This window comes from Rissa tridactyla, chromosome 5, assembly GCF_028500815.1.
Source record: "Rissa tridactyla isolate bRisTri1 chromosome 5, bRisTri1.patW.cur.20221130, whole genome shotgun sequence".
Classification (NCBI taxonomy): domain Eukaryota; kingdom Metazoa; phylum Chordata; class Aves; order Charadriiformes; family Laridae; genus Rissa; species Rissa tridactyla.
This window is the reverse complement of record NC_071470.1, coordinates 74931809-74952619: the sequence shown is the minus strand read 5'-3', so window position 1 is coordinate 74952619 and position 20811 is coordinate 74931809. Positions and strand designations below refer to the sequence as shown.

Here is a 20811-nt window from a genome sequence, read left to right as displayed (position 1 = left end):
TCCCTAACAATATGTATATTCTTTACATAATTTGCTTGTGTAGCATAGGTTAAACCCTGTTACTGCATTCTGTTTCATTTTCAGACGTTTGACAAATGTTTCCTGGGTTCTTCAGAAACAGCAGATGCCAACCGAGTGTTTTGTGGGCAAATGACATCTGTTTACCTTTTTAGCGAGGCTCTCAATGCTGCTCAGATCTTTGCCATTTACCAGCTTGGTTTGGGATATAAGGTATCTTAGAATTTACTGTAAAATTTAGTTCTGATAAGGCTCTTTATGGTAGGTGTTCAGAATGTTGCCACACCTCTGTGTCGTTCTAAAAACATTCTTCCTGTGTAATCTTTTTGTTAAACTCTTCCATGTTTCTTCTGTAAGCCTATGTATCATCTCACAAACTACAAGTAAGCATTAATTGAATTTTTTAATTTCTTACAAAAAACAAATTTGTGTTCCTGTTTACTTCTCAAAATTTCTGTGTTGGTGGCTGGGAGAGGGAAAACACCACTGTTATCTTGGCTAGGTTCACTTTTTCATTGAGGCTGAAAACTTTAGATCAAATATGGTGTATTTGTTTTAGAAATGTAGCCTTACAGTTGATTGTGCTAGTCATTTTCTTTAATGTGTGAAGTTAGTGCTGAGGATTAGTTTTGTTGCAGTGATTTATCATTTGTTTTGTCATAGCCTGAGGGGCACTAATTGAAGATTGTTATTCCCTAGCAGCTGTACAAACATACGCTAAAAAAGATTGTTCCTATTCTATCTGCTCCTCAATTATTAGTTCCTTCTGAGTGAACATTGCTGACTGCCATTCTGTTTCCCAGCTAATGTGTTTCTTTTGCATTACCCACATTTTGTCACCATCATTCTTGAGGGGTCAAAAAAAAATTCTGCAGTTCTACGTCTGTCAAATTGAGTTTGAGTCAATGTTCTTATGAGACCCCTTCTTTCTGAAATATTGCTGGTTTGAAGAAGCAATGTTTTATTAATTTTTTGGCAATAGTTGTGTTCCAAACCATACTATCAATGTGTATAATCTATTTTTTTTTTTTCTTTTTTTCTTCCTCAACCCTGCTCCCCAATCCAGGGAACCTTCAAATTCAAGGCGGAAAGTGATCTCTTCCTTGATGAACATCACAAATTATTGCTATATGATGGCAAGCTGTCCAGTGCTATTGCTTTTATGTACAATCCAAGGGCTACAGATGCACAGCTGTGTCTAGAGTCATCCCCTAAGGATAACCCTTCTATTTTTGTTCATTCACCACACGCCCTCATGCTGCAGGTATTTCAATATCTTCATAGATTTGGAGGGTAAAAATGATTTCTGCTTGAAAACCAAAAAATACAGTTTTAGAGGGATCTGGAAGAGATAGGGAACTGCTGATAGATTGGGGTTTTTGGATTGTCCCTGCTGCTACCTCTCCTGTTTCTTGAATTAATGTGGATGCAAGAATCGTAAGAAAGAAGCTTATTTTATCATAGTTGCAACCTAAACGTCAGGATTACAAAGACTGTGTTAGCATTTCAAAAAAATCCTTCTTCCTCATTTCTGAGATATGTTCACTCGCCTACAGATATTATGTACCTCCTGTCTTTTGCCCTGTTGGTATCATACCCATTCTTCCCTATGCTTTGAACACCTTAATTTTTTAATTTGACAGAAGCTTTTCCTGTGTTGCGTTCTAGAGTTTCTCTGTTACTAAAGACTCGTTTTAGAGTTTGCAAGCCACCTCCTCCTTCATCTGAGGATCTGCTGTAGACTCTATTTAAAGCAGTAGGTCAGCCAGACTGGGCATTTAATGTGGCTGTGGCAGCCAGTTTGTACTTCTTGCTGTTTCTTTTTATTTGATAGTAATAATAATACAGATTTTAGATTGAAGAAATTTCAAACTATTTCTAACAAGCTTTTTAACAGTTTCTGGAAGAAGATTTCAATATTTCTTAATTCTTCTTTGTCAGGATGTGAAAGCAGTCTTAACGCATTCTGTCCAAAGTGCTCTGCACTCCATTGGAGGGGTGCAGGTACTTTTCCCTCTCTTTGCACAGTTAGACTATAGGCAATATTCATCGGACCACATTGACACAACTGTTTGGTGAGTGCATGTATTTGTTGTGTTTTGTTGTTTCTTTTTAAGTAAAGGAAATTACCTCTTGCTTTATTAACTAGCATAGTGGTTTAAATTGTCTTGTTCAACAATGTATTATTTCTAACAACAAAAAGGTGGCCTTGTTACAAGCAGGACCTCAAGGTGAAGTGTTTTTGTACCAAATTTTCTACGAAACTTCACACAGAATCCAAATGTACACATTTCTACTTCACAATTTTTTTTGTTCAACAGAATTAGACAATTCTCTTGAGCTTATTTTTGTCATGGAGAAAATCCACTGGGGTAGGCTTCAAAAGAAACTCCAGGGAGGATGAATTTTTTATCTACATAAAGTTATTCCTTGGAATTTATTTGTTTTGGTTTTTTTACCTTTAGACCTTCTGGAAGATGCTGTTACTCAGTGTTACTGTCAGGCTTGTCCTCTGGTTTCCACTCTGGTTCAACTCAGTCCAAATTCTGAACATCCAGTCACAGAAACTGGTGGAGCTCCTAAGTTAGAGTAGTATTAATAGCAAAGGAATTGCTCTTTGGAATCCTGGTGTAGTTTGCTCTGTTTCATTGCAATTGTAGTTTCGTGACTGTTTAAAGATGATCTATATCCATATGGTTGCTAAGAAGGGGTGGTCACAATGGTCCTTCGGCCCATTTGTACGTTTCTGGGCCTCTCTTGAGCTGGCTCAGACTTGGGAGTCAATGTGATGAGTCAGGGATTTGATTCAGTTGCAAACTGTCCCAGCAACAGGGGGTTTTGGCCTGGCTAAGGTCTTGATTCGTAGGCCTTAGTGCTGTGACACAAGGGGAGGGGCGTGAACACTCCTTCTGGCAGCATCAGAGTTGAATTAGCTTGAACCAATCTGATAACTGCTCATCTGAAAGCAGTAGAAAGTAGAATGGCATTTGTTTACTGATCTTGCAGAAGTTTGTAAGTGAAATTCGAAGCAGAGAGAAGTACAGGCTTAACTGTTGCCTTTCTGCGAGAATGTATTTTCAGAAGAGTTTTGCTATTGCATGGTTACTTCAGAACCCAGAATTTCAAGCTAGAAATGCGTTAATTAAAAGAAAGAAGTTAGAACTTCCAAAATTTAGTCTTGCTTTTTGTTTTAAAAATTCTGATCTGAGCATTTACATAACACATTAAATATATCTCTGGGCTGTGTGATGGAAGTCTTAATTTGGAAATACTTTCTGTCTCATTGTAACCTTCTAAAACATTTTTTTTACTAAAACACTGTATTTTTCAGTTCTACTTTATTGGCGTTCATCATGGAGTTGTTGAAGAACTCCATTGCTATGCAAGAGCAGATGCTTTCCTGTAAGGGCTTCCTTGTGATAGGACATAGTCTAGAAAAGGTAGAGCAAATCTTTCTTGATGTCTTGCATTAATGTTGGATTTTTTTGAGAGAAATACTTTTCCTAGACTGTTGCAGTGCTCTTCCTTAAGCAGATCTTCTTTTACAGTCTTCCAAAGCCCATGTTACCCGAGCTGTACTAGAACTTTGCCTTGCCTTTTCGAAATACCTGAGCAACTTACACAATGGGGTGCCCTTGCTGAAGCAGCTGTGTGATCATGTTCTCCTTAATCCTGCAATATGGATTCATATCCCAGCACAGGTAAAATTGCTTATTCTTATGAATAAGGTATCTTATGATGTATTGATTTGGGAGCGTAGAGACTAAGCCTGGACTCCAGGAATTATAGGTCGTGGCTCTCCAGCAGAAATCAAACGGAAACTGTTTTCAGACTCCGGTTTTCTGCATGTAGCTGTCAAGTTTTGCAGACTTCCAAGGTTTTCTGGAAGTTTGGAAACCTGCAGCATTCTGCAGAGCAGAATTAGGAATGACTTCTGGAGTCCCTGACCCAGTCAGTGTTGTAGATTGAGAGGGAATTTTTGATGGGTTAGTCAGCAAAAACCCACTAGTTCTTAAGAGAAGTTATCCTTGGAATCAGATTTGAAGTTTTCATCTAAATTGACATATTCCCTGAAGAGTACTTTTGTTCTGGTGAATCTCTGTTCTCTGAGCGCGAACAGCTTCGATGAAAGCTTTCCAGTTGGTTCTACTTGAAACCTTCTTACCAAATTTTTTGATCCCCTCCATAAGGGTTTGTTTTGCTTTTCAAAAACTGAGACAGCGCTATCAATGCTACTGTTGAAGTCATTGTAAAACAGTCATGTTTTCTACAGCTAAATTACATCATTAAGTATTATTTAAGTCATTATTTCTCATAAGAAAAAGGGAAAGAAGATATGTAAATAATCCAGCCTATAATGAATACTTAAGCCTATAATAAATATGCACCTTTCTATAATGCTTCATGTGTGACCCTGTTCTGAACAGAGAGGTTGGACTAGATGATCTCCAGAGGTGCCTTCCAATCTCGGCTATCTGTGATTGTGTGAATACCATGCTTTTTCATGCTCCTGTGAGTGTGGACCAGCTTAAGAAAACCATACTACTCTGTATTTTTAGAAATAAAATGAAATTTTTTGTCAATTTGCAAGGGTTTTAAGAACTTTGGGACTAAGCTATGCAGAGAAAATCTATTTATTTAAGACGTTTTAATAAATGAGATTTAAGAATGCAGTTGTCTGATGTGCTGCAGTGTTGCTATAATGATTTTTCATCTCCTGATTGGGTGTTGTAGGTTCAGCTGACCCTGTACACTTACCTCTCTACTGAGTTCATCGGCACTGTTAACATATATGGTGCAATACGGCGAGTTGGGACGGTTCTTTTGGTCATGCATACCTTAAAGTATTATTACTGGGTAGTGAATCCTCAAGATCGTAGTGGCATAACTCCCAAAGGCGTAGGTACGTATTCATTTGTACCCTCACGAGATGATGTTTGGTTTAAAAAAATGTATGCAACATATAGAATAGAAGTGTAAATATTCCAGGAAGAATTTTATTTTAATGTGGTGGGTTCACTGTAACAGTTTGAGCGATGTGATTTTGTCCAGAGGATATTCTTGAAAGCTTTTCTTCAGAAACTAATGGAAACGTTCTTCAGAAGTCATATCCTCTGTCACGAAAGACCTACATGAATTTAGTACTAGATAGAACTGGTCGGAGAAATGGTAGGGTTTTGAAAGCGTAGAGCTGTGCCTGGGAATGCTGTCTCTTTATGTACTTTATCAAGTACTAGATAGGCTTTAAGTGCTCGTAAGATCTATTGATCATAGCAGTGTAGCTGTAAACAGGCATACTGAGTCTCTCTGACAGGCGTAGGGATCTGAACTTGTTGGAAAACCGCTTTAGAGCGTGCTTAATCCAGACAGCAGACTCATGGCAAAAGAAGTAATAGGAAGTTTAGAACAAGTGTTTAGTACTTGTCATTGGCACGGAACACAGAACAAGAATACTGATCCTAAGAAAAACGCAATGGGAATAGCCGCTTGGCTCAGAAATCCACTACTATAGAAGGAACTGGGAGAAGTGAAATGTGCACCAGCATAATATAAACACATGCAGGTGGAGCCGGCATGGAAAAGGCAATTAATGCTTTTTGGAAGTATGGCTTTACAGCTCTCCTAACTGTTGTTCAGTGTCTTATAGTGTTGGGCACACAGCCTTGGCAAAGGGAGAATAACTTATATCTCTAGTCTCTCCTGTAACAAAGAAAGGCTCTGGAATTTCAGAGAGAAGCAGGTGATGAGAGCCAGGTGTACTGGGAGCGAGTGCTCCTTAGATGTGTCCAACTTCCTGACACCAACTTGTCGAAAATGACCAACCCTTCCTGTTAAAGGCTTGCAAAGATTGTTTTGTACTATTTTGCATCCTGTAAGGAGCAAAGCATGTGTTTTCTGCTTCCTTTTTAGTGAAGACTTGGATTTATTTCATTAGTTTCTAAACTGATTTATTGAGCCTGAGGCAAATGTATGTGTAGGATAGTCTTACTAATACAATTTAATGGCTTATTTTGACTAGACTGGTCTATATTGACAATAACTATTAAACCAAATGTGCCTGTGGGCATATACTGTATAGAACCAGACTCGTATGATCGCTTACATTTGCTAGTTGATTTTTTCCCTGATGATTAAGATCATAAGAACTGTGTGGGCAAATGTAAAAACTATCCCTAGAAACGTATTTGCAACAGTTCATTTGCTTTCTGTATGAAAGCTTTTACTTGGCTTTGACATTTGGTTGCACCTGTTTTTTTAACCTTGGCTCTCCTGGGAACTACTCAGAGTTTGAGTATTCAAAATGTGTCAGTGAAAGTCTGCTTTACACAGGAATGGCAGAAGCAAGTCCTTTTGACTTTGACTTAACAAATTAAGCCTATGGCTTTCAAGGTAATCTTTACATATAGCATTTTAAGATTGATTTTATTGCGTATATAGCCAATGTGTAACAGTGGCATGTAGTTCTTCCTTTGAGCTTTAGGAGAAGAACTTTAAAAACAGAAGTAAACTGCAAAAATTTGAAATCTGGAAATTTTGACATAAAGTTCTCATATTGGTCGTATTCCTTGCATGAAGGCAGTTCATAGACATTTCAAGGAAGTGGTAAAAGCATGAAAAGAATTTAAAAGGGGTTTAGAAAACTGTATTTAATAAAAGCCTTAGTAGAAACTCACTGGTTGGGCATTTTGCTAATAAAAAGTGATAAAATGCATTACTATTTTGTAGTCTGAAATGGAGGAAAGATAACTTTACTCAGAATTGTGCCCTCTTCACCCAGAAAATGCCATTTATTCTTCTTTATGTGAAAATATGTACTATGCTAATAACAACTGTTAATTTGCATTTCATATATCTACTTTTCTTTTTTTTGTAGATGGGCCGCGGCCTACACAAAAAGAGATTTTATCTCTGCGAGCATTCTTGTTGATGTTCATTAAACAGCTAGTGATGAAGGTAGGATAACTTTAAATTATAATAGGATATCTAAGTTTCCTTTCAGAAAGAAATGGGCTTTAATATAGCATTTTTTCTAAACATTGTATTTTGTAAACAAATAAGTAAATAGATATACTGTTAAGGTGCATCTTTTAGTTGTGGCTCTTGCCACAGACAGCAGTGCTAAAGATGCATTTTTCTTCCTTTTAAGCTGTTTTTATCAAAAAGAAGTAGAGCTGTTAAATCATTAACTTAGAAATTTTTACTACTGGGGAAATAAGTATTTGATTCCATATTTTGTGTTTGACAAGAGCCGTATCACCTGCCTCAGAAGAAGTGCTTAAAGACTAAAGAGCACCATTTGACATTACATTCTGTGGGCCAGTGGGACAGAGGAAGATAAGAAAGACTCTATCAATAAGTTTCCCAGCTGTTTGTTAGACGTTACAGGAATGTTGAAATTCAACAGTTCTACTGCTTACAGACTCTTCTTAACCCTTTTCTGATCTCTGTCATATTCTCTCCCTTCTCTAGAGTCCTTTCTGTGAATCTAGCTCCCTTTTCCCCTCTTCCCCTCGGTCGTTAAGGGACCAGAATGCTTTCTGTGCTCCTGCCCTTAGCCCCAGTAGTTTGGAGGAGTAACTACCAGAAGAGTTCTACTCTTGGCTCTCGTCCTCTTTCTTTGAACTGGATATTCTGCAATTGAAGCATCAGAGACAATTTAGCTATCAAACCCTAAAAGACTTTCTTTAAGTGTTTGCTTCATTTTAATTTTTTTTAATTTCTGTCAGAGATTTATGACAGTTTTGGATAGAATTTCACAAGGACAGGAAAAGCATGTCCATCGTAAAAGGCTGATTCTTCTGCAAAAAACAGCAGTGCAAAATCTTTTTGGGAAATGAGAGAATTGCTTTAAAAAGTAGAAGCCCTAGAAATGAAGAATCCTGCTTTTCACTTCCCTCATCCTGTTCCTAGTAACTGTTGTTTTTTATTTTATTTTCACCAAAAAGACATCAAGGCATATTCCTGACATAGATACCATAAATAATTTAAATTTCTGCAAAGTTGATAGCAACTGAAGATAGGATTCTGTAGTGGAAAATAGGAAGCAAACTCAGCTATAGGCATAGCTAACAGGCTTATAATTAGACATCCAGGTCTGCTTTTGAATCCTTAATTTAATTCTTCTATTAATAGGAAGCTCTCGTGTCAAATTATCTGTATCAATTAACATGTGTTACTCTAACAATTTCATGTACTGTATTACTATCTAGCTTATTTTTATGCCTGTATTGAAGTTGTCTTTATGCACTTTTGTAACCTTCGGTAGGTTTTTTTGGGGCGGGGGAAAAAGCTACCTTCCATCTATGAAGCTATTATAGTACCAAGTGAAAACAAATTTGTCTTGTGGGATTTACTGTGTGTATAACCATAGCTTGTAATAATGCTCTTTTGGGAACAGTACTTTTGTACTCGAAAGACGATAGTTAAAACCTGATTGTTTTTAAAGGACTATGGAATAAAAGAAGACGAATTACAGGCTATCCTCAATTATCTGCTCACTATACATGAGGTAATTTTTAATTTGGAGGGGGTGTGGGGGGGAGAAAGGTACTACTTCTGCTGATTGTGACCACAAAATATTTGAGTATTTTAAGATATTACTTTGTGCCACAAGGTGGCTCTGTAGAGGAAGCAGCAAACATTGTCCAACTCTTTAGTGTAGCGTGCCGAGTTGCCAATATTCCTGCAATGATTTAAGCACTATGTTCAATGTTAGATTGAAGTTCATTAAGCCAGTAAGGCAAAATGGTTTCTTATGTTGTTCTGCAAACCGATTTACCAAGCAGAAAAACAGATGGCGAGGCTGACTTTATAAAAAAAAAAAAAAAAAAAAAAAAGACAAAACCTTGTTTTATGCTGCCTAAGTAATATTTTTTTTGTTTTGTTTTTCTCTCCTTTTTATTTTGCTTCTTAAATAAAGCAATAGAATTGAAAACATGCATTAAAAAATAAAGATGTATGTTAATGGCATCTAGGAGAAGCATATAAACTTAATTGGGAGAAAATGTTGGTTACCACTGATACATCTGCATCTTCATATTTTAGCACCAGGAAAAGGCACTTTATGCCAGATGCAACATCAAAGACAAGGGAAATGGGGACATAAATCTAACTGATCTCATCTCTGTAAGGGTGCTTGAAATGGGTAAAATAAGGAATTAATTGAACTTCACTTCAAGCAGCATGGATTTTTTTCTTTTTTTGTTTACACCTATATTTTCCTTTTATTCTCTGTGCTGGTTACTACTACTTGATAGTACCATGGTTAAGCAATTTAAGTCATTCTACTTTATATGGAGATGTAAAAAAATAAGACTCTTGCTAACACGTAAGAATAAACTAAAATAGCAGAAACTTTATATATCCTTCAGATGAGGAGGTGATATTTTAACTATCTTAGCAGTTTGCATGGTCAAGTCTAAAAGATCCATGAATGCCGAATCCCGCAGAATTAGGTGTCTAGTTGTAAATTCAGAAAAACATCAACAAAAAAGTAAAATTCAGCCTTCTCATCAGGCTCATTCATCAGTGATAGTGTCTGTAATGTAAGCTAGTAATATACTCAGGTGAACACAGTGGTTCAGGGAGTGTAAAACTGGTTTTCTAATAGAGAAAGAATCAGAATATTTGTTCAAAAGTGTTGGAAAGTGTTTTGTTTTTTTTAATAAGCTTCCATTTTAATACCACAAAGAACAGGAAAAGACAACAGTTGCATTTTGCTACTTCATAGGTTATTTTTAGTTATAATGAACTTGCAAGAGGTTAATAAACTGTAGAGTGCTTTAGACTTAACAGTATGGAAAACTGTACTGAGAAGTTTGAATTTCCCATTTTAAATGTTGTCTGTGGGAGGTGGTGGTGTGTGGTTTGTGTGGGGTTTTTTTTGTTTTGTTTTGTTTTTTTCCTGGGGTGGACATTTGTTAGTAGAGATTTTTCATTAAACACTACTCTGTGCCCCAGAAAATGTGTGACAGTTTATTTCTAGCTCCTGCGCAGTAAAAGAGACGGAAATATACCTGCAAACAGATGAGCGTGTGTGTGGAAGGAAATAGCATAGTCCAATAGTCCATTGCCTGTCAAAGGCTTACATCCCAGACATAGATATATCACTTTTCACTCTAAAAATTATAGGGGTTTTTTGGTAATATTTTCTCCTGCCCTTGCCTTCCAGATCTATAGCTCTTTTGATCCTGGCCTAATTGTTTTGGTCCTTGGTTTATTATTACTCTCCAGATCATTTTGAAATACTTTGTAGTGGTTCTTTTAGCCGCTACTGTTCTAGTGTACATGCATTTTTAATTCAAATTTGTAACTTTTATTCAACAGGATGACAATCTAATGGATGTCTTGCAGTTGCTTGTTGCTCTGATGTCAGAGCATCCCAGTTCTATGATTCCTGCTTTCGATCAGAGAAATGGATTACAGTAAGTTTGAATTTTTTGAGCGGGCAAAAGGAAATAGTATTTTGACCATGCTGTTGCTTGCTAGAATTACCATGAAATCTGAAAGGTCCTCATCAATCAGTGTATGTGTTGCAATCTTAGACTCCTCATCTTGGGAGATTTTTCTGTCCAGGTGTTCTTTTGACAAGAGGGGATGTTGGATTAATTATCAATAAGGGCTTTTTTTTTAGTGTTTTTGTTGATTTAATGTTTCCAAGCTGTCAGTCATGCTAAAACAGTTAGTGATAATTTGAGTTAGTCCATACGTAGATGTTAAGTCTTCATCTACTAGTGCTTAGTCTTTAGCCTCCCATTCTTGCATATGTTTTAGAACTGAAAGTGGGCTGCCAAAAATTGGTTCAGATTTCTTCTGATCTTTGTTAGCTTTCTTTCCTTTTTTTTTTTTTTTAATGTGTAAAACATTATGGGATTTTTTGCAGAAGAAACCTTTTATTTGTTTAAATTTAATGCTTTGTGGTATGGATTGTTCACATTCTTTTTTTCCTAACAAACAGAAAAATTTTGTTTAACACTATTGTGAGAGAAAAGTAGGGAAAGTAGCAAATTCTACTAACAGTAAAAGCACAAGAGAAGATCTGCTAGAAGAAGACTAAGTTATGACTCTGATTTTGTGTTGTGGCTCTCAGAGGGTGGTCACATCATTGAACTTCTTTTCTAACTTGAAATGAACCTGCAGGGACATAGTGGGGGGAAAAAATTGGAACAGGCAAACAAATGTAAGAACTATTCCTAGAAGGGTATGTGGAGCAGTAATTCTCTTGCTGTTGTAGAGTCTCGTTTCATACATTTTGTTGCACCTATTGGTTAACCCCTATTTATACATACATTTTTTTCAGTTGCCCTTTCTCAAGAGACAACATTCAGGCACGTTCATAATTGTTTTCTTCCCTTTTTAGTGGTAGGCTGATTTTTTTTTTTTTTTTTTTTAACCCATTTTCTTCAGCTTTGACTTCATTTGTATGGTAATGTATTATGCTATGGAACCTAATAAAAACTCTAAATAATAAAGTATTTGAATGTCATGTTGGGTCTCCAATGCAATATGTTTGTTTTTATTTAACAACTGGCAGTAGACATTTGCTTTTTTATTAACTAGGAAACGAGCAAGTCAGTATGAATAGTGAGTCCACAGTGAGAAATCACTTTTTCTTGTCTCGTTTGTTACTTTCCTTGCTCCTGGATTGTCTCCAGTCACTTAACGGGTTGTTTGTATGCTTATCGATATGTCTACTTTTTGCAATTAAAACACCATATTCTTGAAATTTAAAATTTACAAAGCTTTATAAATATTTGGAGTTTTTTACCAATTAAAACCTTAAAAGTAACCAATCTAATGAAGAAAGAATAAGTGTAAGGACATTTTTTTTCCTATGCCATTAGGTAACCCTCATACTGTTAAGACAAGCAGGGAAATGGATAATATTGCTTGAACGAACATTGTATCGTGGGCTGTCTCATTCTTCTGGTTCTGTAGTTGCTGTGGCTGCAGCTTTCTCCAGGATAAGTTATTTGTTATAGATAAATGGTTTTTAATCACTCCTGGGTTTTCACTTACATTCTAGTACAGAACTAGATTTTTTTTGTCTTAGATAAAGTATCTTGGGTAATATTTGTATGTAAAAGTGAAGGAATGTATAACTAGTGATGAATGCTCAGTTATGTATAGATAAGGCCTAAAAACTTGAATAAGTCCTTTGAACTCTTCACAACTGGCTGATCTAAAATGCAGTATTGGGATATTTTTGGAAAGACTCAAGAATCATTGACATTATTATTATTTTTCCCTTCCCCCTACTAAAGTGATATAAATTTCCTCAAAAATTTATTCAGAAAATATTCGTGGTAAAGGCTGAGTACCGTGCCTTCTGTTCCAATATGATTTCATGGAGCATTAGGAAATCTTTTCTTTTTTCAGAGAGAGCTTACTAGTCCATGTAGGTACAAGCTAAATCATATTTCAAAAATTCAGAATCTGTGCAATACCATGAAGCATAGCCCGACTAAAATCAGATGGTGACATGGTCATAACCACTTTACTGTCTAAAAAGTAAGCAATGAATGAAATTACGTGTAACTGAGAAATATATTTAGATGTCTTATGTTTTTATGGGAGGTTTACAAGGATCAAAAACCTGCATTTGCTATTCTTCACATTGACAGAAGGCCTATATTAGAATTTTTGACTCTGTAAATAAAATTCATTTAATAAAAGATTAAGCTTTAATGTACCGCAAATAAATGTTTGAGAAGTTAAGTCCAATTTATTTTTATTTGGGGAGCGGAAGGCATAGATACACGTGATGAGATCCATGCAGTATTACAGATTGAATTGGTAATGTCAAGTATATTTAAGGTTACTGGATATTTAAGGTTACTGGATGCTTCCAATTGTTTATTAATTTACCAGACTTTCATCAGTTACATTGACACTTTCCTTGCTGTGTTTGTAACTCTCATTTTCTTTCTTGGGAAAACTTTGTCTAGAACTGTTCAGCTAGTTAAGTTTAGTACTTTGCTACAGACATGCCCCTTGCTCCCCTCGGCTTTCTTCTTAAACCTTCTCAGTGGAGACTCATAAGCGGGTGTAGAGCATAATCGTAAGGAGGTGAAGAGCAGAAACTGATGTAGGTGAAATGAGAAGGATGCCTCCTGACTTCTTGTCTTCCTCTATCCCTCCTGAGGGAGCAGCAGCGCACACAGATTTCAAATATTAGCGCTAGTAATAAATCCCCCTCCATCTGTCCAGCTACGTTTATACTAAAACAATTGCTTGTGTAGTTTTCTGGACAAAATATCAAATTGAGACAGTTCTCAATATCGGAATTGCAGCAGCTTTTCACAGCATGTTTTGTGTATTGATGTTTGGGAGATACTTAAATTTGATTAAAAATCTCTGAATGTAAAATCACAAACTATTGTGCCATTAACAGAAACATCACACTGTTTTTTGTAATCTTATTCATAGTCATTCTTTTAAATTTTATTTGCAGTCTACTGCAGTTAATTTGTCATTCTAAAAATTGCTGTGTATTTCAACTATTTTAGGAAGCCTTGTGTTTTCTCCACTTAGGGTTGTCTACAAGCTTTTAGCATCACGAAGTGAAGGCATCAGGGTGCAAGCTCTAAAAGTGATGGGATATTTCTTAAAGCATCTCGCTCCAAAGTAAGTACTGCTTTAGGTCTTAGAACAAAACCTCCCAAAAATGAAGGAAGAAAGAAAGGTTGTGACACATGTATGGCATTTATTATTTTGTGTATATATTATTTGGTGTGTATACATACATTTGTATGTAAAGTTGAAAAAAAAAAAAGCTATATTTGAGCTTAATCACTAAATATGCTTCACTGAATAGGAGCTACTATTCTTCAAGTACCCTTCCATTTGCTTGTCGTTAATACATTTCTGATGTGGTGGAATTACTTGTTATTGGCAACTAGTGTCCAGGCATCATCGCTTCCTTACCGAGTTTATTTAATACTTACTCGCAGTATGGCTGCCTGCTTTTTAAAGTGGTCTTTTCCCATAATTCCACTGAAACGGGTAGCAAGAATTAGACTGGTGAGGTTGAATCCCGTGTTACTTACAGAGAGCTAGATGTACTGCGTCTCCAGGTGACTGCAGTAGCAGGTAACTGTTGAGATCGCTGTCCATGGTTGTATTTTCGAGCGAAACGAGGACAAAGATGCCCTTTCCCTGGTGTTTATCAAGCAATCCCCAAGGGTGTGTTTCAGCTTTTTGGGCCCACGGGTGAGTGGACTGCATTTACGGAAGAAAGTTACTGTCTTTTATCTGTCTTCAGGGAATGACTTGTCCTTTCAGAATTTGAATCCTTGCCCTTTTCCTTAACCAAAAGTGAAAGACTTAAAGAACGAAAAAGTTTCTGGTGATTTCATATTTCTTGAGGCACACTTTTTTCCCCGTAAAGCAAGTTGAAATATGTAAGTTTATTTTATCTTTCTGTACTATTTTAGGAGAAAAGCTGAAGTCATGCTTGGACATGGATTGTTCTCTTTGTTGGCTGAAAGGCTGATGCTTCAGACAAGCTTAATCACCATGACCACATACAATGTCCTATTTGAGGTAGTAATATACTGTAGTTAGGATCCAATCTTCCTAATTACTTGTAAGACATTGTTAGAAAATTGCTTACATATTTGTGCTGATATGTTCCAGATGACATTAAATCTTAGCGTGATGCAGCTGAGTGCTGCTTTTTTTTTTTTTTTTCTTTTTCCCCAAGCTCACTACTTGAGTTGGTCATCGTTCCCTCCCTCTCCCCCCCACTCCTGCCCTTAACTTGGTTATGCTCATTATGAACAATTCTGGAAAATGAGTAACCTGAATGTCTCAAGCAGACACTCATATATATGTGGAATTTTATTATGGCAATGATCTTGCCTTATGATGATTGTTTTGGTTAGATTCGGGCTTCTCTTCCAATGTATTTAAAATAACAGTGTGCACTTAAAAGAAAGCACAAAAAATCGTTTTGAGTAAAATTTCAGGAACAGAATGAAATAAATTACCAAGAAAGAGAACAAGTGGGTTTTTTGGTTAATTTTTAGAATCATGGTGAAATAGTGATGGTACTGTATGAAGGATGTATCCAACTATTTTTCAGTAAGCTGTCTTTATGAACATTGATATGGCATCTTTTCCTTTCTTGCTAGATTCTGACTGAACAGATTTGCACTCAAGTGATACATAAACAACATCCTGACCCAGATTCAACAGTGAAGATACAAAATCCTCGTAAGAATGATACACATTTCTAAGCGCTACCATAAGAAAAGTCTGATATAAAAAAAAACATGTGAAAAAGCTTATTAATTACATCCGCCAGTCTTAATTCTGATCTTAGGTTTACATTGTTTTTCATACAAAAGAAAGATAATGTGCATTTAGTTGGAGTTATTTAGGAAGTATGTCTCTATGGCTTTTTGAAAGATTTTTTATGTGTCTAAATGTGTATGTAGTTCATAACTCACCCTTTTGGCTGTGCAGTCATGTTATGAAATGGTTTTTCAATACTTGCATGCGCAGCGTACTTTGATTTAGTACATGTTAAAGTTCCAGCAAAATTCTGATTGCATTATTTAGTGATGTCAGGCTAAATTACCTGAAATATGGGAACAGCCTTTATCTTAAATTACATTTAGTACGACAACGCTAGATGGAAAGTAGGAGAAATGTATCTGCTCACTGTTTTGGTTAGCTAACTTTATGGGAAATATCTTGATATGAAACTTCAGATGTCTTTTGAACTAAGAGAAAATACTGATCTTTTCTGAATTATATGCATTATTAATGTGCTCTCTATATAATACAATGGACTTATGATAGCTTTGGGAGTTCATTTTTTTTCTGGAGAAATAATAGATTTTTCACTTTCACAGCTGCTTTGTCATTTAATGTAGGTCATAGTTGTGGGTTTGCTTCATGTGGAAAGTGGGGGAAGAGAAAAGAAAGCAAAGCAGATACACAGGAAAGAAATCTGGTTGCAGCATGCCATTTGCCTTCTGGTAAATGTGTATGAAGTAAGAAACGTGATGAGATTTCTGTTACTTTCTCTTAAGATTTTTGAAGTTGACAGACACTGCTGTGGGTAATACAGTTATTTGTAGTGTGAGGTATGAGTCTGGAATAAACTAGATGTAGTAGGAGGAGTGACTTCTAGAGTACCTTTTTAAGCTCAGTGCTAATATTTTCAAATAAAGAATTTATCTTTTTAGAGGAATTGTACAAGGTGACCTGAAACTATCACAGTGACCATGTTAAACTTACACCCTAATTTATTTACAAAGTTAACTTTTTTAAAGTAACAAGAAGAGTGACTGCCCCACTGCTTCAAAAAATAGAATATACCCACAATTTTGACTATCTCCTAAAAATATAGAAAACGCTATGCTCGTAAGAGATGAAATTTTATATCAGGAAGGTTTTGTCCCCTTTCTCAAACTTTTTTAATAACAGAAATTGCTATGTGTAATTGGAAGTTGTTCGCATTCGTCAAAAATTCAGAAATATTAAGGTAGAGCAAAGTCTATGCATTTTTCTCATATATTGATTTTATAATGGATGCATTGTATTATGTGAACTTCCTTAGAAAAAGGTTCTAACGGATTCTGGTAGCTTGTCGTTTGTCATGCAGTAACATTTGTGTTGCTTAAACCTGATAATTCAAAAAAAATTTCAGAATAATTTAACTTTTATTCCATTTTCTTCAGCTGTGTAGGCCTGCAAATCCCCTGATGGTGACCAGGTTTGAGAAGCCTTGGACAAAGGGATTTGTATTAGTTAAATACTCAGAGATGGGCGTTTTCTCAGTATAAAACTGTGTTGTGTGGCTTCGTTTTTCTTGTACAAACAACACTGGAAGGTGTCCTGTATTTTATGTTGTGCTTAATACTAATATTTTGTTGCTCATGAACTGTTTTACAGAGATTTTGAAGGTTATTGCAATCCTGCTACGTAATTCTCCACAGTGTCCAGAAGCTCTGGAGGTTCGGCGAGCCTTTCTCTCAGATATGATTAAACTATTTAATAATAGCAGAGAAAACAGGAGGTAAGGTAGCTTGCTATATGCGCATGTATACAAAGTAACAAGGTCTCCTGGTAAATTAGGCTCATTAAGCGGATACAGCTTCATTGCTGTTTGCCAAATTCTATACTCTAGTATAGTCTTCAATATGTAAAATTAGAGAAGCATGCACATAGCAATTATTTTAAACGTGTTGAATTCCTGACTTAGCTGATGTATATTTCTCAGACACGTTTTGAAATTTCATTAAATAGCGTGTATGTATTTTGCAGGAGTTTGTTGCAGTGCTCGGTCTGGCAGGAGTGGATGCTTTCCCTTTGCTGTTTTAATCCAAAGACTTCTGAGGAACAGAAGATAACGGAGATGGTGTATACCATATTTCGAATTTTGCTCTACCATGCAATCAAATATGAGTGGGGTGGCTGGCGTGTTTGGGTGGATACACTGTCGATCACACATTCAAAGGTGAGTGTTTCAAATAGTTGGGAAATTTTGTTACACTGTGTATTTAGATTTAGAGCCTTAAAGTGCTGTATTGTACAGTGAGATAGTCTTGAAGTGAAGGTCAATAGTTAAGCTCTGTGTTTATATCTGTAACTGGGCATAATGTTCAAATATTTGACAATTAAATGTTAATGTTGTGGTTTGAACACAAGTCTTTTTTTGTTGTTGCTCAAATTGTGTTAGTACTAGTCTATACTGAAAATGGCACAAATTTTCAAAAATGAGATAATCAAATTTCAGGAGCATTTCTGGAAAACTTTAGCGTTGGTTTCAGTTTTTAGTAATGGCAGGAACACAAGGTGGCGCACCATATCTATTCATAAACAAAAATACCTTTTAGTAACATCAAAAGGCTGTAACACAAACCAGTAAAAAGCAAAGAAATCAAAGTTAAGACAGATGTTTCATCTGTGAAGCTGTCATGGAATACAGGGTGAGAACGCAAATCCTTGCAGTATGAATGAGACTATTACCCTTCATTATTCTTCTGTCTGATTTTTTTGTTGTTGGTACAATCAGAATTACATCGTGAAAGTTATTAGTGGATTTTTGAACGAGGCCCAGTAGTATAAAAGATAACTGTCCCGCCTTATTCTGAAAAAAAGTGTGAGGCCAATGTGGGCCTCTGTAATTATTCTGGCTTATCAGAAATATTTACCTAAAATGAATTAAATTATCAATGATACATTTCTAAATGTGTGCAATTTAACTGAGTGAAAAGGACATCTGTGAATCCTAGAGATGGCTTTATGATTCTAAGGAATTGTTAGCATTTCTGAGGTCCTTGATTTTTGTATGATTTTTTTTCTCAAAAAAGTCATTCTGCAGACAGCAAGAATACTGTTATTTTGCAGCTCCGTTTATTTATCATATTCATAGCTCGATGGTGGATTATTGGGCTGTGGGGAGACAAATGTAGAAATCTATAAAATAAAAGTGTGTGAAATAATATCATTAAATAGTCACTTAGCTAAATGGAATCCAGGTGCAAAGAAGCCAGGGTCAAATTTTAACCCTTACAGAGATCACAGTTGTCGAAATATCCTTAATCTTTTGTGTCAGCTCCGCAGTTTTCAAAAAACCTGTTTCCTCTCTTTCCCCCAAGATTGCAGAGGACATGGGTGGGGTAGATTGTACGGCAAGCTGTAGCCAGAGAAAAGATCCCTAGCGTGCTTTTATAGAAACGGGCATAATTTAAAGCATTTCTGTGCTTGCTGGGGAACTGTCTGTCCTTGGGGAAAGGTGGAGAGGGGAGCGAAGGCAGACCAGCTTTCTACCTCTGTTATAGAGCTTTGGCGTATTGAATTTAGGAATTGTCTAGCACATTGCTTTATAAGCTGTAGTTCTGTTCTCAGCCTCTTCTTGTAAGATAATGTAATGTCGGAAATCTCATTTAAACAGCTTCTATGTCAAAATGATTATATGGATTTTTGGTCGTTATCTTCAGTGACTTAATGTGGCCAATCAATGGCGTAGAGTTCATAGAGGAAAACCCAAGATTTTATTGTGATGCCAAGGCCAAACATTAAGAAAAAAAACCCAAACAATTTCAGAAAATACTGAAAAAATCGAGATACAGATAATGTTACTTTGGATTTTTATTATTTTTTTTTTTTTTTAAATCTGTGGTTTTTTGCAATACTGTAACAAATGGATATATGGATATGAGGAAAATTTTTTTACACTGAAAGGGTTATCAGGCATTGGAACAGGCTGCCCAGGAAAGTGGTTGAGGCACCATCCCTGGAGGCGTTTAAAAGACGAGCGGACGTAGTGCTTAGCGATATGGTTTAGTGATGGGTTTTGTCAGAGTTAGGTTGATGGTTGGACTAGATGGTCTGAAAGGTCCCTTCCAACCCAGGCGATTCTATGATTCGATGACGTGCTTCACTCTTTGTGTTTCTCATTTTGGTTCCTGGCATGCCGGCACAGTGAGGTATCCTTGGTTGTACAAGTAACTTCCTGTGTCACTTCTCCCAAGTCTAACTGTCTTGGCTTTCTGGTCAATATGTAAGGACTGTTTGTTCTTCCAGCCTGCTTTAGAGGGAGCTGAACAATGAATGGCAAGGTTAGAAGTGTGTGAGCGTGGGCAGAGCTAGTGGCAGAGTGGTGGTGTAATTTTAAAGGAATCATCAAGGAGTTCATTTTGTTTGGATGTTAGTGCTAATAAAGTCCAGTTCCAGAAGCCTAAACAGAAATGATTAAACAACAAAAGCACCCAGAAACTAACTTAACAGTAGTGATATGAATGATGATGCAATAATCAAGGATTTTAAAATTTGATTTTTTCACTTTTATTAGGCATTTGCCATTTTAACTTTTTTATAAATAATACATGCAATTTATGCAACTAGTAATATAAAGCTAGATGATGTTTCATAACTACCTTTTAATCACATAAGCATGAATTAGGATAAATCACAGAAAAAGCTCTTTGTGGTAAAACCTTCCTAATCGCTTGAAAAATGTCCTTATAAACTGATATTAATATCTGATGATAATGAATTTTTAATCTCTCTAATTTTACTTATTTTGAATGGTTTTCTATCCTGTTATACCAGTATTGAGATTCATATAGATTCACACATAACATAGTGTAGGCATAAGTCAGTGGGCAAATTGTTCGATGCTAAGTGCATCTCAGATGTTTTTGATTTCTAGCAGGCTTTCAAAGTAATGTGGGAATTATGGGAACAAAAATATGTCCTTAACATTGCTAAGAGAATAACCAATTTGTGTTTTTATTATTTCATCTCTAATTGTATTGGGTTACTGCTTATTTTTCCTTTTTACAACCCTTTGTGCCATTCTTGCCGCTAATTTATAACACCATTCTATGATAAAGAACTAGTGTATAAAGGACTAGTGTTACAGAATTGGATAGGTTTTGCAGAGCTACACATCAAGATACATGCAGCTGCTATAAAAAGCCAAAGAAACTCAATTGCGATTTTATTGTCCAGTTTGATAGATTTCCTGCCACCTTTGTAGCAGGGAAGCTGTTTGTCACTGTAACCCTCTCCTCCAACAGCTGCACAACGTTTTATAAGCAGCAACGGCTTTTCTAGCGTAATTGCACTGCATTGGTTTCCTTGCGCTCAGGATTTAGAAGGTGTGTGTAACCTTTTTAAAGCCAAATTTCTTAGTATTACTCAAGTATTTTGCTCATTTCCATGTTATATTTTTTGATGTCTTCTGAATGTTAACACAGTGTATACAAAGGTGTTTAATCTGTGGCTCCTAGTTCAATAAAAATGTCAATAAAAAAATTAAATAAAATCAAG

At 36.1% G+C, this 20811-nt stretch overlaps 1 protein-coding gene across 5 annotated transcripts in view; it reads left to right on the top strand.

Annotated features, from left to right (window-relative positions):
• Positions 1-20811, top strand: part of LRBA (LPS responsive beige-like anchor protein) — a 412475-nt gene that overhangs the window by 53429 nt on the left and 338235 nt on the right. For all 5 annotated transcript variants that reach the window (XM_054203497.1, XM_054203494.1, XM_054203495.1 and 2 more), the window contains exons 9-22: positions 85-231; positions 1085-1282; positions 1960-2093; positions 3350-3458; positions 3567-3719; positions 4753-4921; positions 6893-6972; positions 8465-8527; positions 10345-10442; positions 13552-13644; positions 14454-14562; positions 15153-15234; positions 16924-17047; positions 17296-17488. In XM_054203497.1, the coding sequence (XP_054059472.1) occupies positions 85-231; positions 1085-1282; positions 1960-2093; positions 3350-3458; positions 3567-3719; positions 4753-4921; positions 6893-6972; positions 8465-8527; positions 10345-10442; positions 13552-13644; positions 14454-14562; positions 15153-15234; positions 16924-17047; positions 17296-17488 (1752 nt within the window). The remainder of the gene's footprint in view (positions 1-84; positions 232-1084; positions 1283-1959; positions 2094-3349; positions 3459-3566; positions 3720-4752; positions 4922-6892; positions 6973-8464; positions 8528-10344; positions 10443-13551; positions 13645-14453; positions 14563-15152; positions 15235-16923; positions 17048-17295; positions 17489-20811) is intronic.